The 16,044-nt window shown below is 55.5% G+C and overlaps 1 protein-coding gene and 1 long non-coding RNA gene across 6 annotated transcripts in view; one reads left to right on the top strand and one right to left on the bottom strand.

The window, feature by feature from the left end:
- Nucleotides 1–1,278: 1,278 nt before the first annotated feature.
- LOC122221429 lies at nt 1,279–6,745 on the bottom strand. Of its 2 annotated transcripts, XR_006203215.1 has the most exons (4): nt 6,565–6,745; nt 5,145–5,369; nt 3,577–3,769; nt 1,279–1,657 (listed from the first exon to the last, which is right to left on the bottom strand). It is a non-coding gene; the product is annotated as an uncharacterized LOC122221429 (long non-coding RNA). The 2 variants fall into 2 exon arrangements; XR_006203216.1 differs by lacking the exon at nt 5,145–5,369.
- A 413-nt stretch (nt 6,746–7,158) lies between these two features.
- CLMN (calmin) overlaps nt 7,159–16,044 on the top strand; it is a 107,672-nt gene continuing 98,786 nt past the window's right edge. For all 4 annotated transcript variants that reach the window (XR_006204038.1, XM_042944210.1, XM_042944209.1 and 1 more), the window contains exon 1: nt 7,159–7,312. Coding sequence is in view for 3 of the 4 variants with exons in the window: in XM_042944210.1 (XP_042800144.1) it covers nt 7,231–7,312 (82 nt within the window). In the remaining variant the exon portion in view is untranslated. The remainder of the gene's footprint in view (nt 7,313–16,044) is intronic.

Below are 16,044 nucleotides of genomic sequence, written 5' to 3'. Positions count from 1 at the left end.
AGGGAGACCCTGCAGAGCGCCGTGGACATAGGAAAGTTAACATCTGATGCTAGCTACCAAGGATGGATTTGGGGAGATCGCATGAACTTGACAGGACTTGCTGCTGGCTTGGATCCAGACTTTTGCCCCTTCTCCTTGGACTCTGCGTGTTAAAATCCATTTGCACAGCACGAAACACATACTTTTCTAGCAGAGCCACGCTGAGGGTTCTTTACAAAGATAAGTTGCCATTTCAGATGTCCAGGGGTCAGCCGTGGAAATGCCTGCCGGCATTTCACATAAACCTAAGAAATGTCCCCACAGAGGGCAATGGAGCGAGTATTTTTGTTCCTGACCTATTAGGGGACAGGTGCCTCCGGTCATCTTGTTTCCATAAGGCTAACAGTTGGCTGGATTTATTTTCCAGTGACTCCTTAATATGAATGGTTCCACTTAGTTGCCTGGGCAGGTTCCAAAAGGGTACAGAGCAGAAAGATCAGACTCGGTTTCTGCATAATATTTGAGGTCAAGGCTCGTCTCTGTTAACCTACGACCTGTGTGACCTTGGGGATGCTACCGAACTTCTTTTGGTCCTTAGTTTCCATCAATAAAATCAAGACGGTAATAGAACCTCCTTCAAAGGATTAAATGAGATAATGCAAAGCACTGGACTCAATGTTTGGCAAATAGTGAGCTCTTAGTAGCTGTTAGCTGCACAGCAGACAAGAGATACACAGTAACTTTGTTGAAATGGGCTTGTCTGTGCTGGCCCCGACAGCTGGAGGGGCTGGCCCAGGGATTCTATTTACGCCAAATTTGGGCTTTTAAAATCACCCTTCTTGGGATTATCATCAACAAAGTTTGCTTTAGATTCCAACATGTTAAAAAATTATATATATATATATATATATATATATATATATATATATATATATATTTCTGCAATGTTGTTGCAAACAATAGAGGGTGTTTTTGCTGGGTCCACAGCATCCTGTCTCTCCCCACCTCTCCATATTGCCAACATCTCCCACATCGCCGGGGAAAAGGTTTTCATCATTTGCTTTACTGGAAAATATACTCTCCTTAAATAGTGTTCTAATGTCTGCAAAAAAAAAAAAAAAAAAAAAAAAATTAGCAGCACTGTCTCTAGGGAAGCAGCCTTTGACTATTCAAACCTGGAAGAAATGAAGGGTTTTATTTGTGGAAATTGGGACATCCGGTGCTGTCTACTTAGGGAAGCAGATTTTTTTTTTTAAACCACCCATCAACACCTACACATACCAGAAAAAATTAATAAAATCCCAGAGAACACATTAATATTTTACATTATAGGTAATCTTCCAAGTTGAGGGACAATTTTTCTTCTGAGTGTGGTTCATTTTATGCCATAGAAATGATCTGAATCTTACTGAAGTCTTACCGGAGCATCTCTTCTCTATATATGTGTCTTTGATCTCACAGCCACCCTGCCAGGCAGGAACTCTTTTATCTTACAGATAAAAGCACAGAGGCCCAGAGAGGTTAAGAACGTGCCTGAGGTCACACAGCTCAGGCCATTACCATCTGCCCACTGTCCACCACACCACATATCTTCCCTCCTTTTTGCTCGAGCCTGATTCCTTCTGCTTCTCAGCATCTCCCTCTGCCACCAGCCTTTGCATCATGTCCTACGGGATTCCTGGAGGCAGACAGAAAACATTGGGAAAGAGTCAGCAGGAAAAAAATTGGCAGAGAGCTGGCCCTCCTAAGGCATGGAGGAGACCCTGACCCTTCTGGGGAGCCCGGGGCTCAAAGAATTTTACTAATTACTGGTTGGTAAGGCGCTTGGGTGGCTCCGTCGGTTGAGCATCCGACTTGGGCTCAGGTCACGATCTCATGGTTTGTGAGTTCAAGCCCCATGTTGGGCTTTGTGCTGACAGCTCAGAGCTTGGAGCTTGTTTCGGATTCCGTGTCTCCCCCTCACTCTGCCCCTCCCCTACTCGTGCTCTGTCTCTCTCTGTCTCTCAAAAAGAAATAAATGTAAAAAAAAATTTTTTTTTAATAATTAAAAAAAAATAATTACTGGTTTGGTGACGTTTAAATAGAACATGTTGAGTCACACACACCACTCATACGGAGGACCGTCCAGCGCCGTGTTGGGCCCTGGAAATACAAAGATGGATTGGGCGGCCCTGCTTACAAGGCCTTCCTGAGGAATTTGCACAATGTAGGTGTTAACAGACATGCGCAAATACTAGAAGCAGACGCCACGATATTCCTAAGCCAGCCACAGGTACGGTCAACCCACCGTCTTGAACAGCCGGAGAATCTGTCTCTACAGCCGCTGCACCCCTGTGGGTTACCGCCATCTTACCCCTGTGTCCCTGAGACCAACAGGGTCCCGAGCTCCTAGCCTCCACCTCCGACTCTTTCTCCACACCACAACTAAAGGGCCAATCTGACCCAGTTTTGTCCTCCAAAGGCTCCTCTCGGCCCTGAAGACAAAGTCCAAACCCCTGAGCAGGGATTCACAGGCAGATTCTGGGGTTTGTCCACTGTTGGGTCCTAGTATGGGGCCAGGGCATGGGTAGTCATTCAGCCAGTGTTTGTTCAATGAATAAATGAGGCTGCGGGGGCGGGGTGGGGGGGGCGGGGGTGGTCTTCATGCTACAGGGAAGCCTTGTGACATCATAATGCAGACCCTCTGCCCAGGAAGTATTCTTGGTCTTTTTGAAGAATCACCATTGGTTAACCTATCTAGGATCCACTATAGCCTCTTAACTGGACTTACTTGAAATTAACTTGAAATTCCCAACAGGTTTCATACGGCAGCGAAATCTTTTCAAAAATGTCATGTAAACACGACAATACCTAAGTATACGTGACTAATACCAAATTGCTAAGTGTTCGTCTGGTCCACAGCCCAAGTCCAGTCGCATGTGGGTGATGCGGGCAGGCCGTGAGAAGTATAGTTCAAAGTGTGCTTTTGCCCTACCCTGCGACCTTGGGATGGCGTCTGGGCCGCTTTAAGCGCCACCTAAAAATGACCCTGCTCGGTTGGCCTCATGAGGTCACTGTGGAGACCAGCTGAGCCCTGGCCGAAGAGGGGCCATCCAAACCCACAGTGCTGTCTGTGCACGTGTAACGGGTCACGACCATGACCAGAGAAGGCAGCTTCCCACCGGCTGGAGCCCCATCACACTCCTCTCCTGCAAGTGGCTGGGGGTGGGGGGGTACTCTGCGGTTATGTTGTTCTTAATCCTTCCTAAAGGGGGTGTGAGATGTGGATGCGCAAACCCTCTGTCCAGATTATCTGCCAGAAGTTATCCATCGCCATTAACAGAAGCAGGAAAATCCCTGGGCCAGATGTTTTAGAGGTCCTGGGGGTGCCTGGGCGGCTCGGTTGGCTAAGCATCCAACTTCAGCTCAGGTCATGATCTCACAGTTTGTGAGTTTGAGCCCCTCGTCGGGCTCTGTGCTGACAGCTCAGAGCCTGGAGCCTGCTTGGGATTCCATGTCTCCCTCTCTCTGCCCCTCCCCCACTCACGTTCTGCCTCTCTCTCTCTCCCCCCCAAAAATAAATAATTACAAAAATAAAAAATAAAAAAAAGTCCTTACAGAGGGAGGGAGGTTGGACTTGATCTCTGAGGTCCTATCCAGGGATTCTTTGCGATTCTCTGACTCCACGTCCCTTCCCTTGGCAGAAGTCAGTTTTAAACAATGGCATAGATTCTAGCGGCATTGGGCAATTTCTAGAAAATCAGTTTCTGGAAACTCCCGGGAAGCCAGGCCTTCAGGCAGAGTACTTTTCCTTCCCCAAAATAAAAAGGCAAAAGAAAAATAGAACTGTTAATTCAGGTAAGAGGCAAATAACGTCAATGCCCATGGATGTCACATGACCTTCTCTCCCAGCTGGTGCTCCAGATACAGGAAGTTGTACACACCCAAGGAAGGTACAGTGTGGTACTTGCCTGGGGCCCGGGAATGTGTGCTTTACCCGCTGCCGGTATGTGAATATTTTTTTTTTACTGCCTCTGCAGAAGTTGACTCGAGCCCAGGACATGGGGATCAACTATTTGTCATTTGGTCCTTGCTTTGTGAGTTCAGGCCTATGCTGGATCATCCATCCATCCATCCATCCATCCATCCACTCAACATGAGACCTCATTTGGTGCCAGGCAGTGTGCTAAGTGCTCAGACAGAGAAATTAATGAGACTCAGCCCCTGTTCTCAACGACACAGCTTACGTGGGGAAACCACCAGGTAAACATAATCATGATGTGACATCTTAAGATAGGGGTTCATAGGATATTATGAGATTGTGCTGAATATTCTGGGAATTGTAGGAGGTGGGCACTCAGCTGGGCTTTGGGGGTTTGGAGGAGGTTCTCTTGAGATGAACATGAGTTAGCAGTGGCGTGCTAGGTAAAGCAGGAGTACAGAGCAGGGGAGGGCAAGGGCATTTCAAAGGGAACGGAGTGAGCCAACGCCTGCAGGTGACTGGGGTGTGGCCAGACCCTGCATGCAATCCCACATCCTGGGTAGAAAAGTGCAAAACCAGGATTGATGGGCAAGAAGGCGGCACAGGGACCAATCAGGGAGGGCCAGGGTCCAGAGAGAATGAAGGAAAGAGGGGTGATATTGACACACAAGCTCAGTGAATATTCAAGCACCTGTTGGGGGCCAGCCTCGCGCTTAGTGCTGGTTAGTGTGCTTAGACGGGTCCTACTCCGTCTTGAAAACCACCTAAAATTCTCTGCACCTTGGTGCAAAGAATTTCTCTGCACCGACATCTAGTACACAGTTGGTGCTCAATCAGTGGCGATCACGGCCCCTCCCTGCCAGGGAGTTGTTACTGCCTACACAGTGTTCCTCAAACAAATGCTCCTCAACGATGCAGACTTCCATTCACATCTTTGTGTCGTGACAAATGGCCCATCCCTGCAGCTTAACATCCCCACCTCGTTGTTTAAAGCCTTCTGTTCCCTGAGACCCGCCTCTGGATGGAGAGAGTCTGATTCTCTTGGCTCTTTGCTTTGTAAAGAAAACGATTTTCAGCCGAACTCCCCCCTCCATAGCAATTATGGAAAATAAATTGAAGCGTAAAAACGGGAGGTAGCTAGCAGATGGGGCAAAATTAAGTGCCTGGCTACTAGCACCCAGCTACGGAGGACACAGAAGCAGACCTTGCTCCCTGGAGTGTGAAATGAACACAGGCTCTCAAACCCGGTCGGGGAGAAAGCAGCTCCAGCCTCGAATCCGGGAGGCATGCGCCCAGGCACCCGTGAGTGCCCATTGGCTCCATGGGCCTCCACTGGGCTTCCAGAGCCGCAGATGAGGAGAGCTGGGACAGGCTGGGGACTCGTGGAAAGGATCTTGAGAGGTTAAAAAAGAATTTGCTGGTCTTCTGCCTGATGATAAAAAATATGTGCTCATGGTGAGAAACTTGGCAGACAGAACAAGAAGAAAGAAAAATCATTCCAGAGCTTCCCATCTTGACATTGCATTTCGGTGCATCCTCTGGTTAAACTTCCCCACTGTCTGGTCAGCTCATCTGGCTTTGACGTTGGGTCCCCGTTGGGGCCCTGGCACCTGAAGAGGGCAGCACACAGGAAGCCACTGGGGCCTGTGCCCACTGGCCCTGCCCAAGTTGCTTGCCCAGTGGTGTCTCCCCTCATCCTTCCAGTCCAGCTCTAAAGTCAGCCCCACCCAGAGATCTCTCCAGACCATTCCCTATCCCAACTACTCCCTCCAGTGGATTTTCTCCCTTCTGGAAGTCACCTCCATCTGTATTTTTGTTTCTTGGTTGTTGGCTATCCACTCCACTGCCTACCCCCCACCCACCCCAACCTCACTCAGGAGTCTGAGTCAGAGAGTGGATTCACTCACCTCAAGGCCCTGCCTCAAGGACACAGGGTCTGTGTACCAGTGGGGGCTGCATAGTTATTTGTTAATTAGGAAATAGCCCAACCATCTGGGTTCCTAGTAGTTCAGTAGCATGAACTTGGCAATGATGAACACAACCTATGTTTACGCCCGTTTGTTTTTCTCTTGTAATACCCCATATATAAGCCATTCTCTGTCTCTGTGTGTGCGCCCACGTGCCTTCCACAGTTCTCAGGAGAGGGTCACAGTAGTGAGCTAGGAGCCTGGACCTCATACCCCGAGATCATTCTTCAGCCTCGGGTAAATTCCAAGATCCCGGGACCTCACTTTTTCCATGTTTGTGAAAGCAGCTAGGAACTCTGCCTGAAAGTCTGGGTTGTGAGCCCCAAACAAGATAAGATCCTGGAACTCTCAAGAGTTAAAAGAAACAGTAACAAACACTCCTCCACCTCCACCCGGAAGGCCCTTACTCATTTTCAGTAAAGCCCCAGAGAGGGTGGCCCCCCGGCTGCACGGGGTGGTGGCGATGGGGGTGTCGGGCTTCTCCCTGCTTCCCAGAATCTGGGGTCATCTTTGGAACGGGATCCGCAGGGAGAAGGTTTCCAATAGCCAAACCTAAGAAAGAAGTCTTTCTTGCTGCGGCTCCCCAGTCTGGAGGCAGAGGAGAGGCTCCCCCTTAACTCCATCTCTGCATTCGTTCGCCCCTACCCGGGTTCTCACCGTTCCCCCCAGGTGCCCGCGGGGGCGCACGGCCTCGCACGGCCCTCCCCTCCGCAGAGGTGGCCTCTGAATTGTGCGGAGGCCGGGGACCTGAGGTGGAGGGCTGTGTGCCTGGCCGTCCCCGGGACAGGGGTGCGCGGAGGGGCCGGGGGCCGGGTGGCAGGGGGCGGGCGGGCCCTCCCGCGGACCAGGCGCTGGGACCCGCGGGCTCACCCCGCCCCCCCCCCACCTCCCCCCCCACCTCCCCCCCCCGCTGCGCGGCGTCGCCCCGCCCCCCGCCCCCTGAGACATCACAATCTGGGGGCCGGGACCCCGTGTCTCATCACCGCCCGTTTGCGACCAAACAATCCAAGCAACAAACACCCCCGGGGCGGGGGGGGGAAAGAAACCGGCCCGAGCCCAGCCTCCCTCCCCCGCCCCGCCCCGCCCCTCGCCCCCCCCCCGGGGCCCCCGCCCCCGGACGGGGGAGTGAGCGCCAGCCGGGCGCCCCGCACCCGCCGCCCCGCGCCCGCCCGCTGCCCGCCCGCGGCGGGGGCGGCCCGACCGCGCGCCCGCCCCGCCCGCCGCCCGCCGCCGCTGCTCCGGCTCCGCGGCGCCCTCGCCCGCCAGGCTCTCCGCCCGCCGCCCGCGCCCGGCCCCGGCGCCCCGGCCCGCCGCCCGCGCTTCATGGCTGCGCACGAATGGGACTGGTTCCAGCGCGAGGAGCTCATCGGGCAGATCAGCGACATCCGCGTCCAGAACCTGCAAGGTAAGGCGCCCCGGCCCCCCCCACCCCCTCCCCGACTCCCGCCCCCCACCCCCCGGGGAGCGACGCCCGGTCGGGTGGCCCCTCGCCCGGCCGACCCCGCTCGTGTCACTTGCTGGGGGAGGGGGCCGAGACAGCCGCCCCCGAGCCCCCGCGGGGCCGCCCCGGCTAGATTTGCTGTCGCCCAGGGGGTGGGGCGGCACACGTGTGTGCGTGTGTGTGCGTGTGTGTGTGTGTGTGTGTGTGTGTGTGTTGGGGGTCCCGCTTTCTTTGGGGGGACGTCACGGCTCCCCTGAAGCCCCTGCTGCGAGTTTGGCCAAGTTTGAACGTGTGGGCTCTTGGGGGCGGTGGCCCAGGTCAGGGAGGGAGGAGAAAGTGCGACTGTGTGTGTGTGTGTGTGTGTGTGTGTGTGTGTGTGTGTGCGCGCGCGCGCGTGTGCGTGTGTGTGAGCTTGCACACCTCCTAAGTACCTCTGAGGCTCAGGGAACGGGCTGGGGGCGGCGCTTGAGGGGGTGGGCCGGGGACCCGGGGCCAGGGGCACGGATGGGTGGGGGGGCGGGCTCGGCAGGCTCCCAGCCCATTCAGGCCACTTTGAGGCAGGGAGCGGCCCCTCCCTTGGCCGAGGCTCCACTGGGGAGTGGGCGACAGGCCCCGCCCGCCGGCCCGGGACGCTGGGACCCGGGCTAACTTGTCACAAGGTGAAAGAGAAACTTGGGAGGTCACTGAGTCCCGAGGGCTAGGGGTGGCTCCCACCACACGTGAAGTGTATTAAGAGTTTATTCATTGTGGAAACTTCGAAAGCACAACAATAGTTAAAGGGAAAAAGTCACCCACAGTCGCCCCGTAACCCGTTCACCCACCCACCCGCCCAAAGAAAGCGGCTTTTCCTGGAGGTGTGGTTCCAGCCTCTCTCTCTTTTCATACGTGGGCTTTGCTGAACTAGAGTTCCACTTCCGGCCTCTTTTCAGACACATAGACCTGGCTGGGCCGGGGAACTTTCTTTTGCAGTTTCCTGGGCTGACCTGGGCTTCTAGAGATTCCAAGGTTGGGGGCGCTGCAGAGAGAAGCTGGGAAACCTGGACAGAGAGATGATAAGGCTGTGGGGTGTCGTCCTTCCCCGCCCCCGCCAGCAGGTGCCTGCCTTTACTGCTGGAGGGTAGGGAGCCCCAGCAGGCAGGGTGCAGTCGGGGGGTGGCGGGGTAGTCAGTAGAGTTTAAACATTACACCTGATGGAATGTTCCCTGGGAGTCCATTCAGACCGGCTCCACCCCTAGGCTGTGCGAGGACAGTGCAAGCAAAGGTGACCCGAAATAGGGTGGTGGTGGGGGGGGCTAGTACAGTAGACACTGGACCCTGAGTTTGCTCTGGGTTCCCCTGATCTCTTCTGGCTGTGATTTGTGTGAAAGAAGGAGGATCAGGCTGGATCCCTTTAGATAATAAGCCTCACATCTGGATCCTGTTGCCCCAGAACTGACATCCTATTTGGACATGGGAATTAGTGTCTTTTGCTCAGATGGCACGTGGTTTGGGCCGTCGTGGTGTGTTTGTGCGTGTGTCTGCGTGCGTTAAGCAATCCGTGGGTGTTTCATAAACACATTCTAACCAATTCTTAATGCAACAACTTCCTGCGTTGCTCTAAGATCAGCTCCCGGCATACAGGGGATTGGGGATCGACTTTTGTGAAGGGATGCTCAGCAGTTTGAGCAGTTATACCTAGAATGATGAGAGAAGGCTTCACTGAATGGGGACAATTTGAGATGGGTTCTGAAGGTTAGGTAGGAGTTCACTGAATGGCCTCTTCTCTCCGCTCCCAGGGAACTGTCCTCACTTTTAGGCAATGCCAGTTATAATTTGAGCATCCAAATGGTTTTGCTATTTTAAAAGGTAAACTTTTAAATGTGTGTATATGTATTATGTATACATCTTCTACGTGGCTATGTGTGTGTATAAAATGTGCATTAATCTTTAGTGCGAGCCCAGCAAATTTTTGCCTCCGGGTAACCTGTGGTAACCACCATCCAGATCAAGATGTTAATGATTTCCAGTACCCTGGATGGGTGCCTCATCGCTCTTCCCAGGAGGTGACACACACACACAGGGCCACTACTATTCTGATCTTTATTACTATAGTTTTGCCTCTAGAACGTCACGTAAAACAGAAGAGTACAATCCATACTTTTTTGAACTGGCCCTTTTAACTCCACGGGATGTTGGTGCAATTCATCCACGTCCTGGCCTGTATTTCTTCTGTTTTTGTAGACTATTAAGGTACGATTCACATATCATAAAATTCACCTGTTTTAAGTTTACCATTCAGTAGTTTTTAGTAAGTCTCCAGAGTTGGGCAGACATCCCAACAATCCAGTCTTGGAACATTTTCACGGCTTGAAACAGCTCCCCGGTTGTCCGAGTGTGCATCTGTTAGCTCCCAGCCCCGGACCCAGGCAACACTTAGTTCCTTGTCATTGGACACTTCTGTCGCCTGGAAGCACCCCACTTTGTTGGTCTGCTCACCGCCCAGGGACATTTGGGTTGTTTGCGGTGTGGGGCTCTTGTGAAACTGTCCGTCCCCTGGGGGGATGCTTGTGCTGTGGAGGCGCTGGCCTGCTGGCCCGTGGCTTTGCTGCCGTGGGACAGGAGGTGGGGCCCGGGGTGCATCCTCTCTCTCCAATGTTCCCTTGGCTCCCCTGTCTTTTGACTGGATGCTTAGCAGATAGTTTCTCTCCTTGTCTCCGTGGTACTCAAGAAGTCTCGACCAAAGGGCCACGTCCAGAAGGCCCCGCTCGCTGTGCTTCGAGCCTCTGCCCAGAGCAGCTGGTGGGTGTCGCCGGGCCCAGATATGTCTGGCTCACCAGCTATGCGGGCCACGGGCGGGTTGGGGGCGGGGGGGCTCATTCATCTGAACGCCGTGTGGGTGGCAGTCAAGGGAGGGCAGGAGGAGCCCAGGCAGAAGGGTGGTTTGCTTAAAGCTGTGCGTTTGCTTACAGCACAGGTAGTCAAGAGCTGTTGTGGCGATGGCCGTGGGCATTTCACGAGTCTGTAATCGGAGGGACCAAGGAGGATGTCCAGCCTCCTTCTGCCCATGGCAGCTGTTGCATGGTCAGGCAGTCCTATTCTTCGTACAAAGCTTTGACGCCTGTGGTCCTGGGGCCAGGTGCATTGCTCCAAAATGTCAGTCTTGAGGACGCTGCATTTCAGGGAGGATCGGTTCCCTAGCACAGCCCTGTGTGTACATCTTTCTATGGACCTACATAGTGAAATTGACTCAGAGGCGTCTCGACCTCTGCACGTTTGCTCCTCGAACCCTTCGTCTATGTCCCTGAACTGGAGATCAGGTGTCCAAGCAGAGAGGACTGTGATGTCACCAGATCATCTCCCACGGAACCCTGGAACGAACACTTCCTGACCTGTCTTTGGAGGTCGGGGTGAGCTGGATAGAGAGCACGGTCTCTCCCAAGAGGCCTGTCACTCAACTTGCTGTCCCCGACACAGGGGCAGACGAAGCCCTCGTTGATATGCTCCCTTTGATGGCGATGGCTCATAATAAGTGTTTGCAGATCAAGGACTCGGTGGTGGAGAGCACAGGGGGGGTGTCCCTCTGGGCAAAGGCTGCCCGTGACCCCCTCACAGGGTCCCTTTCAAGGAAACGGAGGTGGCCCAAGCCGTTGACCTTTCCAGGGAGGAGAAAATAGACTTGTAGGATGCTGGCAGCTTCCGCCTGGTGGCCCCACTTCCTTGGGGCCTTGAGGGGTAGAACTGAGGTTAGAGGTGGCCGGTTAACCATCCTGTGCCTTAGCTCGTGGCCTGGCCGTGGGTGGTGAGGGTTCTGGTGCTCTCGTAATGACAAGGCGACTCTGGCTGCCCCCTTTCCCCCTTTGACCCGACCTCAGGGTCCAGCTGATGTCCCACCAGGTCTGACCATTACTCAAAGATGGGGGGGGGGTGTTGGGCCAAGATTCGGAGGATGCTCCTGTTCCGGTAGGAAGCCTCCGCCATCCTCAGAATTCCCAGCACGTTTCTGTTCTGTTCAGCAAACGTGTGCCCAGCACTGAGCCGTGTGCAGGCAGCGAGAAATTCAGTTGGTTCTCGTCCCTGCCTTTGAGGAGCCTGAAGCCAGACGGGGTCCCACCCGTCCTGCTTCCGGCTGTCTCCCGTTGCTCTGGCGCCTGTTGGGTCTGATGCTGTGAACGTTGACCCCGGCAATGCAGAACAGCTTGGTTAAGAACCTGTTACCCGGAGCTGGGGGGTGCATGGAGTCAGGTGGGCCTGGGCGGACAGAAGTCTCTCCCCACTGCTGCTCTGGGGGAATGTAGGGGCGATGCCTCCCCTCCCCCCACCCCCCTGCCAGCTGGGCCCTGCTGGCTAGTACCCCCGGAGCAGTGTCCCCACCCCTGCCTCCGCGTCTCCCTCATTCCCAATCGGTCGGGAAGCCGTCCCGCCCGGGCTTGGCAAACAGGAACTGCGATTTGGGGCACTTGGGACTGACCTCCAGACAGAAGTGGTAGCAGTCTGATGGCTCGGTCCCCTGACGGAGTGCCAGGCACGGTCCTAACTGCCACCTGTAATGTCTTCCGCCGGCCTTTGAGGTGGGTGCTGGTTTTCGGAAGTGGAGAGCTCAAATGACGTGCCCGAGGTCGCAGGCTTGTAAGTGGGGCTGGGATGTGAACCCAGGTCAGACGGAGCCCGTGCGTCCTGTGGCACCAGCTCTATGAGTCATGTGCACTGGGCGCCCAGGGAGGAGCTGGTAGCCTCAGGGCGGGGAGCTGGGAAGGCCCGTCCGAGGAGGGGCGTTGGCGGTCAGGCCTTGAGTGCCGAGCAGGAGGAAGCCTGACTGCACAGAGTCTCCGGGGCACAGAGCAGGAAGGAAAGTCAGGAGAGCCTGAAGGCAGGCTCTGGGCAGGACGGTGCCTGTGTGGTGAGAAAGATCGGCCCCTCCCAGGTGGTCCACCCCCATCCTGTGATTGCGATGGCTCCGGCCCAGGAGCAGGCCCTCCCCATGCTTGCCTCTTTATGGTGACCTCTTTATGGCTCTGGGCCCTGTGTCACCTCCTCCAGCCTACCCAGCACTCAGCCACCCGGCGCATGTCCCCGCTAATCCCTTCGGCGGGTCTCCGGGGCCAAACTGTGGGCCGAGGGCAGCACCCCGGTCCATCCCAGGATAATAGCATCATTTTCCGTGGACGCGGTGATGTGAAAAATGCTGGGCCACACTGGCTCACGCGGTCAAGTCCAAGCCCCTTAGCCTGGCACGCGGGACCCTCTGTGGTCTGGGGTGGGACGCCCACCAGTCTCCTTTCCCTCGGCCACCCACTGGCTCCGAGCCCCCCGGCATCCTGCCCTCCTGGCTCTTCTCTCCATACCTGTAGACCTCCTGTGCCTACCGCAGGGGGATCAGGGATGTCACTGGGGTCAGAGTTACCCAGCACCCAGGGAAGAGAAGGCACCGAGGAGGAATCGTTCCTGCCCCCGCCTCCCCCCAGCTCTTGGGGGACGCAGCAAATATGCCAGAGGCTTCTGTATGAGTACAAAATCAAATGCACAACCCGCTGCCTATAAGGACCCCAGTCCTGATCTGTGTGCTTTCTTCTAAAGAATAAATCCTCATGTAGAACATTTTGGCGGTGGGGGGGGGGGGTGCTCCCTGCTGGAGTCGGGCCACAGGCTTTGAGTTAACTGTGGATTTTGCCTCCCAAAGACCACGTTCCAGACCTGGCTCCACCCCTAACTCGGGGTGTGGACTCTTCTCCAGGGGGGCCTTTCCAGGCGGAGCGTGCTGTGCAGCTCTGGGAAGGCCTAGCCAGGAGCTGGAGGCTGAAGGCCTGGCTCTGGGTCCTGGCACATGTCTTCCCATGGCTGTGCCTCAGTTTCCTCATTGCAAGACGAGAGGGCTGGGCTCGGACGGGCCCCTTGGAAGGTGGTTTGAGGAGTGACGCGGCCTGAACGGAGCATATGGCCGCGTAAAGGCACCCAAGTTCCAGTCCCTGGCACAGGCGGGCAGCCGGCATGTGACGGTGGGCGAAGCTGAGCGCGGCCGGTCGCACCGCTGGGTTCTTTTCACTGTCAGGCGCTAGGGACTCCCCTCCCCCGTTCCCCGCCACTAAGGGTCCGCCGGAGAAAAGGTTGCAGTTGATAAGTTTGTTACAGAAGCACCCCTCAGTAAATGACGTGCCTTCTTGGTTTAGTCTTGGCTGCTCAGTTACAGCTCCTGTGACAAGCCCGGGGAAGGGCTGGGACACCTCTGAACGAGCGGGGCAGAGTGCCCAGGACGGTGTCGTGACCCACCCACGGTCAGGGCAAAGTAGGGACCCCCGCCGTCCCCCACATTTGTATTGAGGAACAAGAGCGTTCAGGAGCCATCCCGTAAAAGGTTTGTCGGTAGCGAGAGGGGGCCTCGGTCAGTTGGCAGCGGGCCTGGGAAGAGGTTTTGCCGCAGGGACGCTTATTAGTGGCCGTGGCCTTGACGCCATTGGGGCCCCCCAGAGCTGCCTGGGGTGGGCAGCCTCGTGAGAGAGGCCGAGCTCCTGCCTCGATTCAGCGCCCTGGGGACGCGGCCCCTTGCCCAAGAGGCCCAGATTACATTAACGGCCCTCCCTGACCCATGGAACACTCTGGCATTTAACTTTTGACTGGAACAGCTGAGGCACTGGGCACGGTCCTGCCCGAGCAGCCTGAGGTCACGCCTGCCCTCTTCAGAGGGGAAGTGAGAAAAAGAAAGTAATTGTCTTTTTAGTGATGGAACCGTTCAAAGTGAACTCCCTGTTCCCATAGAAACCTTTTCTTATTTCTCCCACCCCCTCCCTGCACATCCTTTTTTTTTTTTTTTTTTTTTTTACAGTGGTAGACTGTGTCACAGAAGGAATTAGAGGCGGCATCGCAAATCACAAATGTGGCTTTAAAGAATCTTTGGTGGGTTTTTGTCCCCCCTCACCGGACCCTCCTTTTCTCTCATGAATTGTATCAGAGCAGGGGGCGTGGCACTCTATGGTTTGCAGGCCGAATCTGGCCCGCGGGCTGCTTTGGTGAATAAAGTTTTATTGGAACACAGCTGTGCTCGTTTGTTTGCGTACTGTCCAGGGCTGCTTTTGCACTACGACGCTCACTACGTCGTTGTGACGGGGAAGCACCCACAAGACCGAAAAGGCTGGGGCGCCTGGGTGGCTCAGTTGGTTGAACGTCCGTCTCTCGGTCGCGGGTCAGGTCGTGATCTCACGGTTTGTGGGTTTGAGCCCCGCGCCGGGCGAGCCTGCTTGGGACTCTCTGTCTCCCTCTCTCTCAGCCCCTCCCCTGCTCGTGCTCCCTTTCTCTCTCTCAAAATAAATAAACTTTAAAAGAGAACCAAAAACATTTACGATTTGGTTATTTAATCTTTGGACCGTGGGAAACCAGAGAGCTTCCAGTGGGATGGCAGGGACCTTTCTTCTAAACCCAGACTTGGCACAGGACAGGTAGGGGATGCTTGGGATGACATCAACAGGGGATGCCTGTTGCCTGTACAACGGCCCAGGCTTGTTTCCTGGAGGGTAGGTTTGTGCCTGGGGCAGGTTCTGGCCCTGCCTTAGTAAAGGACTTGTCCTTGAAGCCTGGCCATTCAGCCAAAGAGCAGTTACCGAGTCCTCCCGAAATCCGGGGAGCTGGCACAGAGGGGTGAATGGGCCACTGCAGGAGTCCCCAGTGCACATCACGAGGCTGAGATAAGCCAGTTAGGACTGAGGGTGCTTAAGGGGGGGTGCTGCAGGCGTCTGGGGGTGAGGCGAGACCCAATCCAGGGGGGATGCTGGGGGCGGGGAAAACTCTGTAATTGCAAATCTGCAGTCTGTAGAGTGCAACCAGGGAGCAGGGGGGGTGTATGCCGGTGGGTGGGGTGTCGGCTCTTCAGTAGGATCGTGGCCGGGGTGGGGGTCGGGGGGGAGCACAGGGAAGTGGTCTCGGAAGTAGCCCGTGCAGCTGACCTTTTCCTCTTCTTCTTCCCCTTCCCGAGCCCTGAGACACTGCTTCCGGGAGATTATAGTCCAAAGTCCCCCGAGGACGAGGACAGGCCCGGGAGGATCAGGGGGACCTACAGAAGCCCTGCAGTCACGTTGGTGTGCAAACCTAGGGGGTCTGATTGGAAGGACCTTTAGGGCTCTGACGACGTCATGCCCCACTCCTGCTTCTCTCTCCTGGGGGGCTCTCCATGTAGGCAGGAACCTCAGCGATATTTATATCCCTCTCCTCTTTTAAACTATTTTTAATCCTCGATGGTATGACATACTTAAAAAGCAGGGTTCTGAGGCCTTGTAGCTGGGAACTGGGGCGGGGGGTGGGGAGGGGCCCGGAGATGACCCTGCCGGTTGGGTGGTGAAGTCACTGAGCCCTCACATTTGCATCCTCCGCTCTCCCTCCCCTCCCGCGTCAGCCCTGGTCCTCTGGCCTTTCCCTTCTCACCTGCCTCTGCCAACATCCTCCTCCTCAACTGCTAGGACCACTGCCCAGCTGCCTCCAGCACCTCTAATCCCAGTTCATCTGGGCGGCCCAAGATCCTTCCCTGGTTCAGTCTTCTTTGCCCTCAGGAAGGAGCCCTGCTGTGTGCTCGCCCCCCCCCCCCCACCCTTCTCCCGTCCTTCCTGGAATGAACCAGACCCCGCTGCGCTCCCCCCCGACCCCCACCCCAGGCCCGCCCGTCCTTGTCCCTGTACGTTTGTCTGCACGACTCCTGCAGAGAATGACCACGACCTGGCCTAGAGCAGCCTCCCGGA

Source organism: Panthera leo, chromosome B3 (assembly GCF_018350215.1).
Source record: "Panthera leo isolate Ple1 chromosome B3, P.leo_Ple1_pat1.1, whole genome shotgun sequence".
NCBI lineage: Eukaryota > Metazoa > Chordata > Mammalia > Carnivora > Felidae > Panthera > Panthera leo.
Note: the sequence above shows the minus strand (reverse complement) of the source record. Positions and strands in the feature narration are given on the sequence as shown.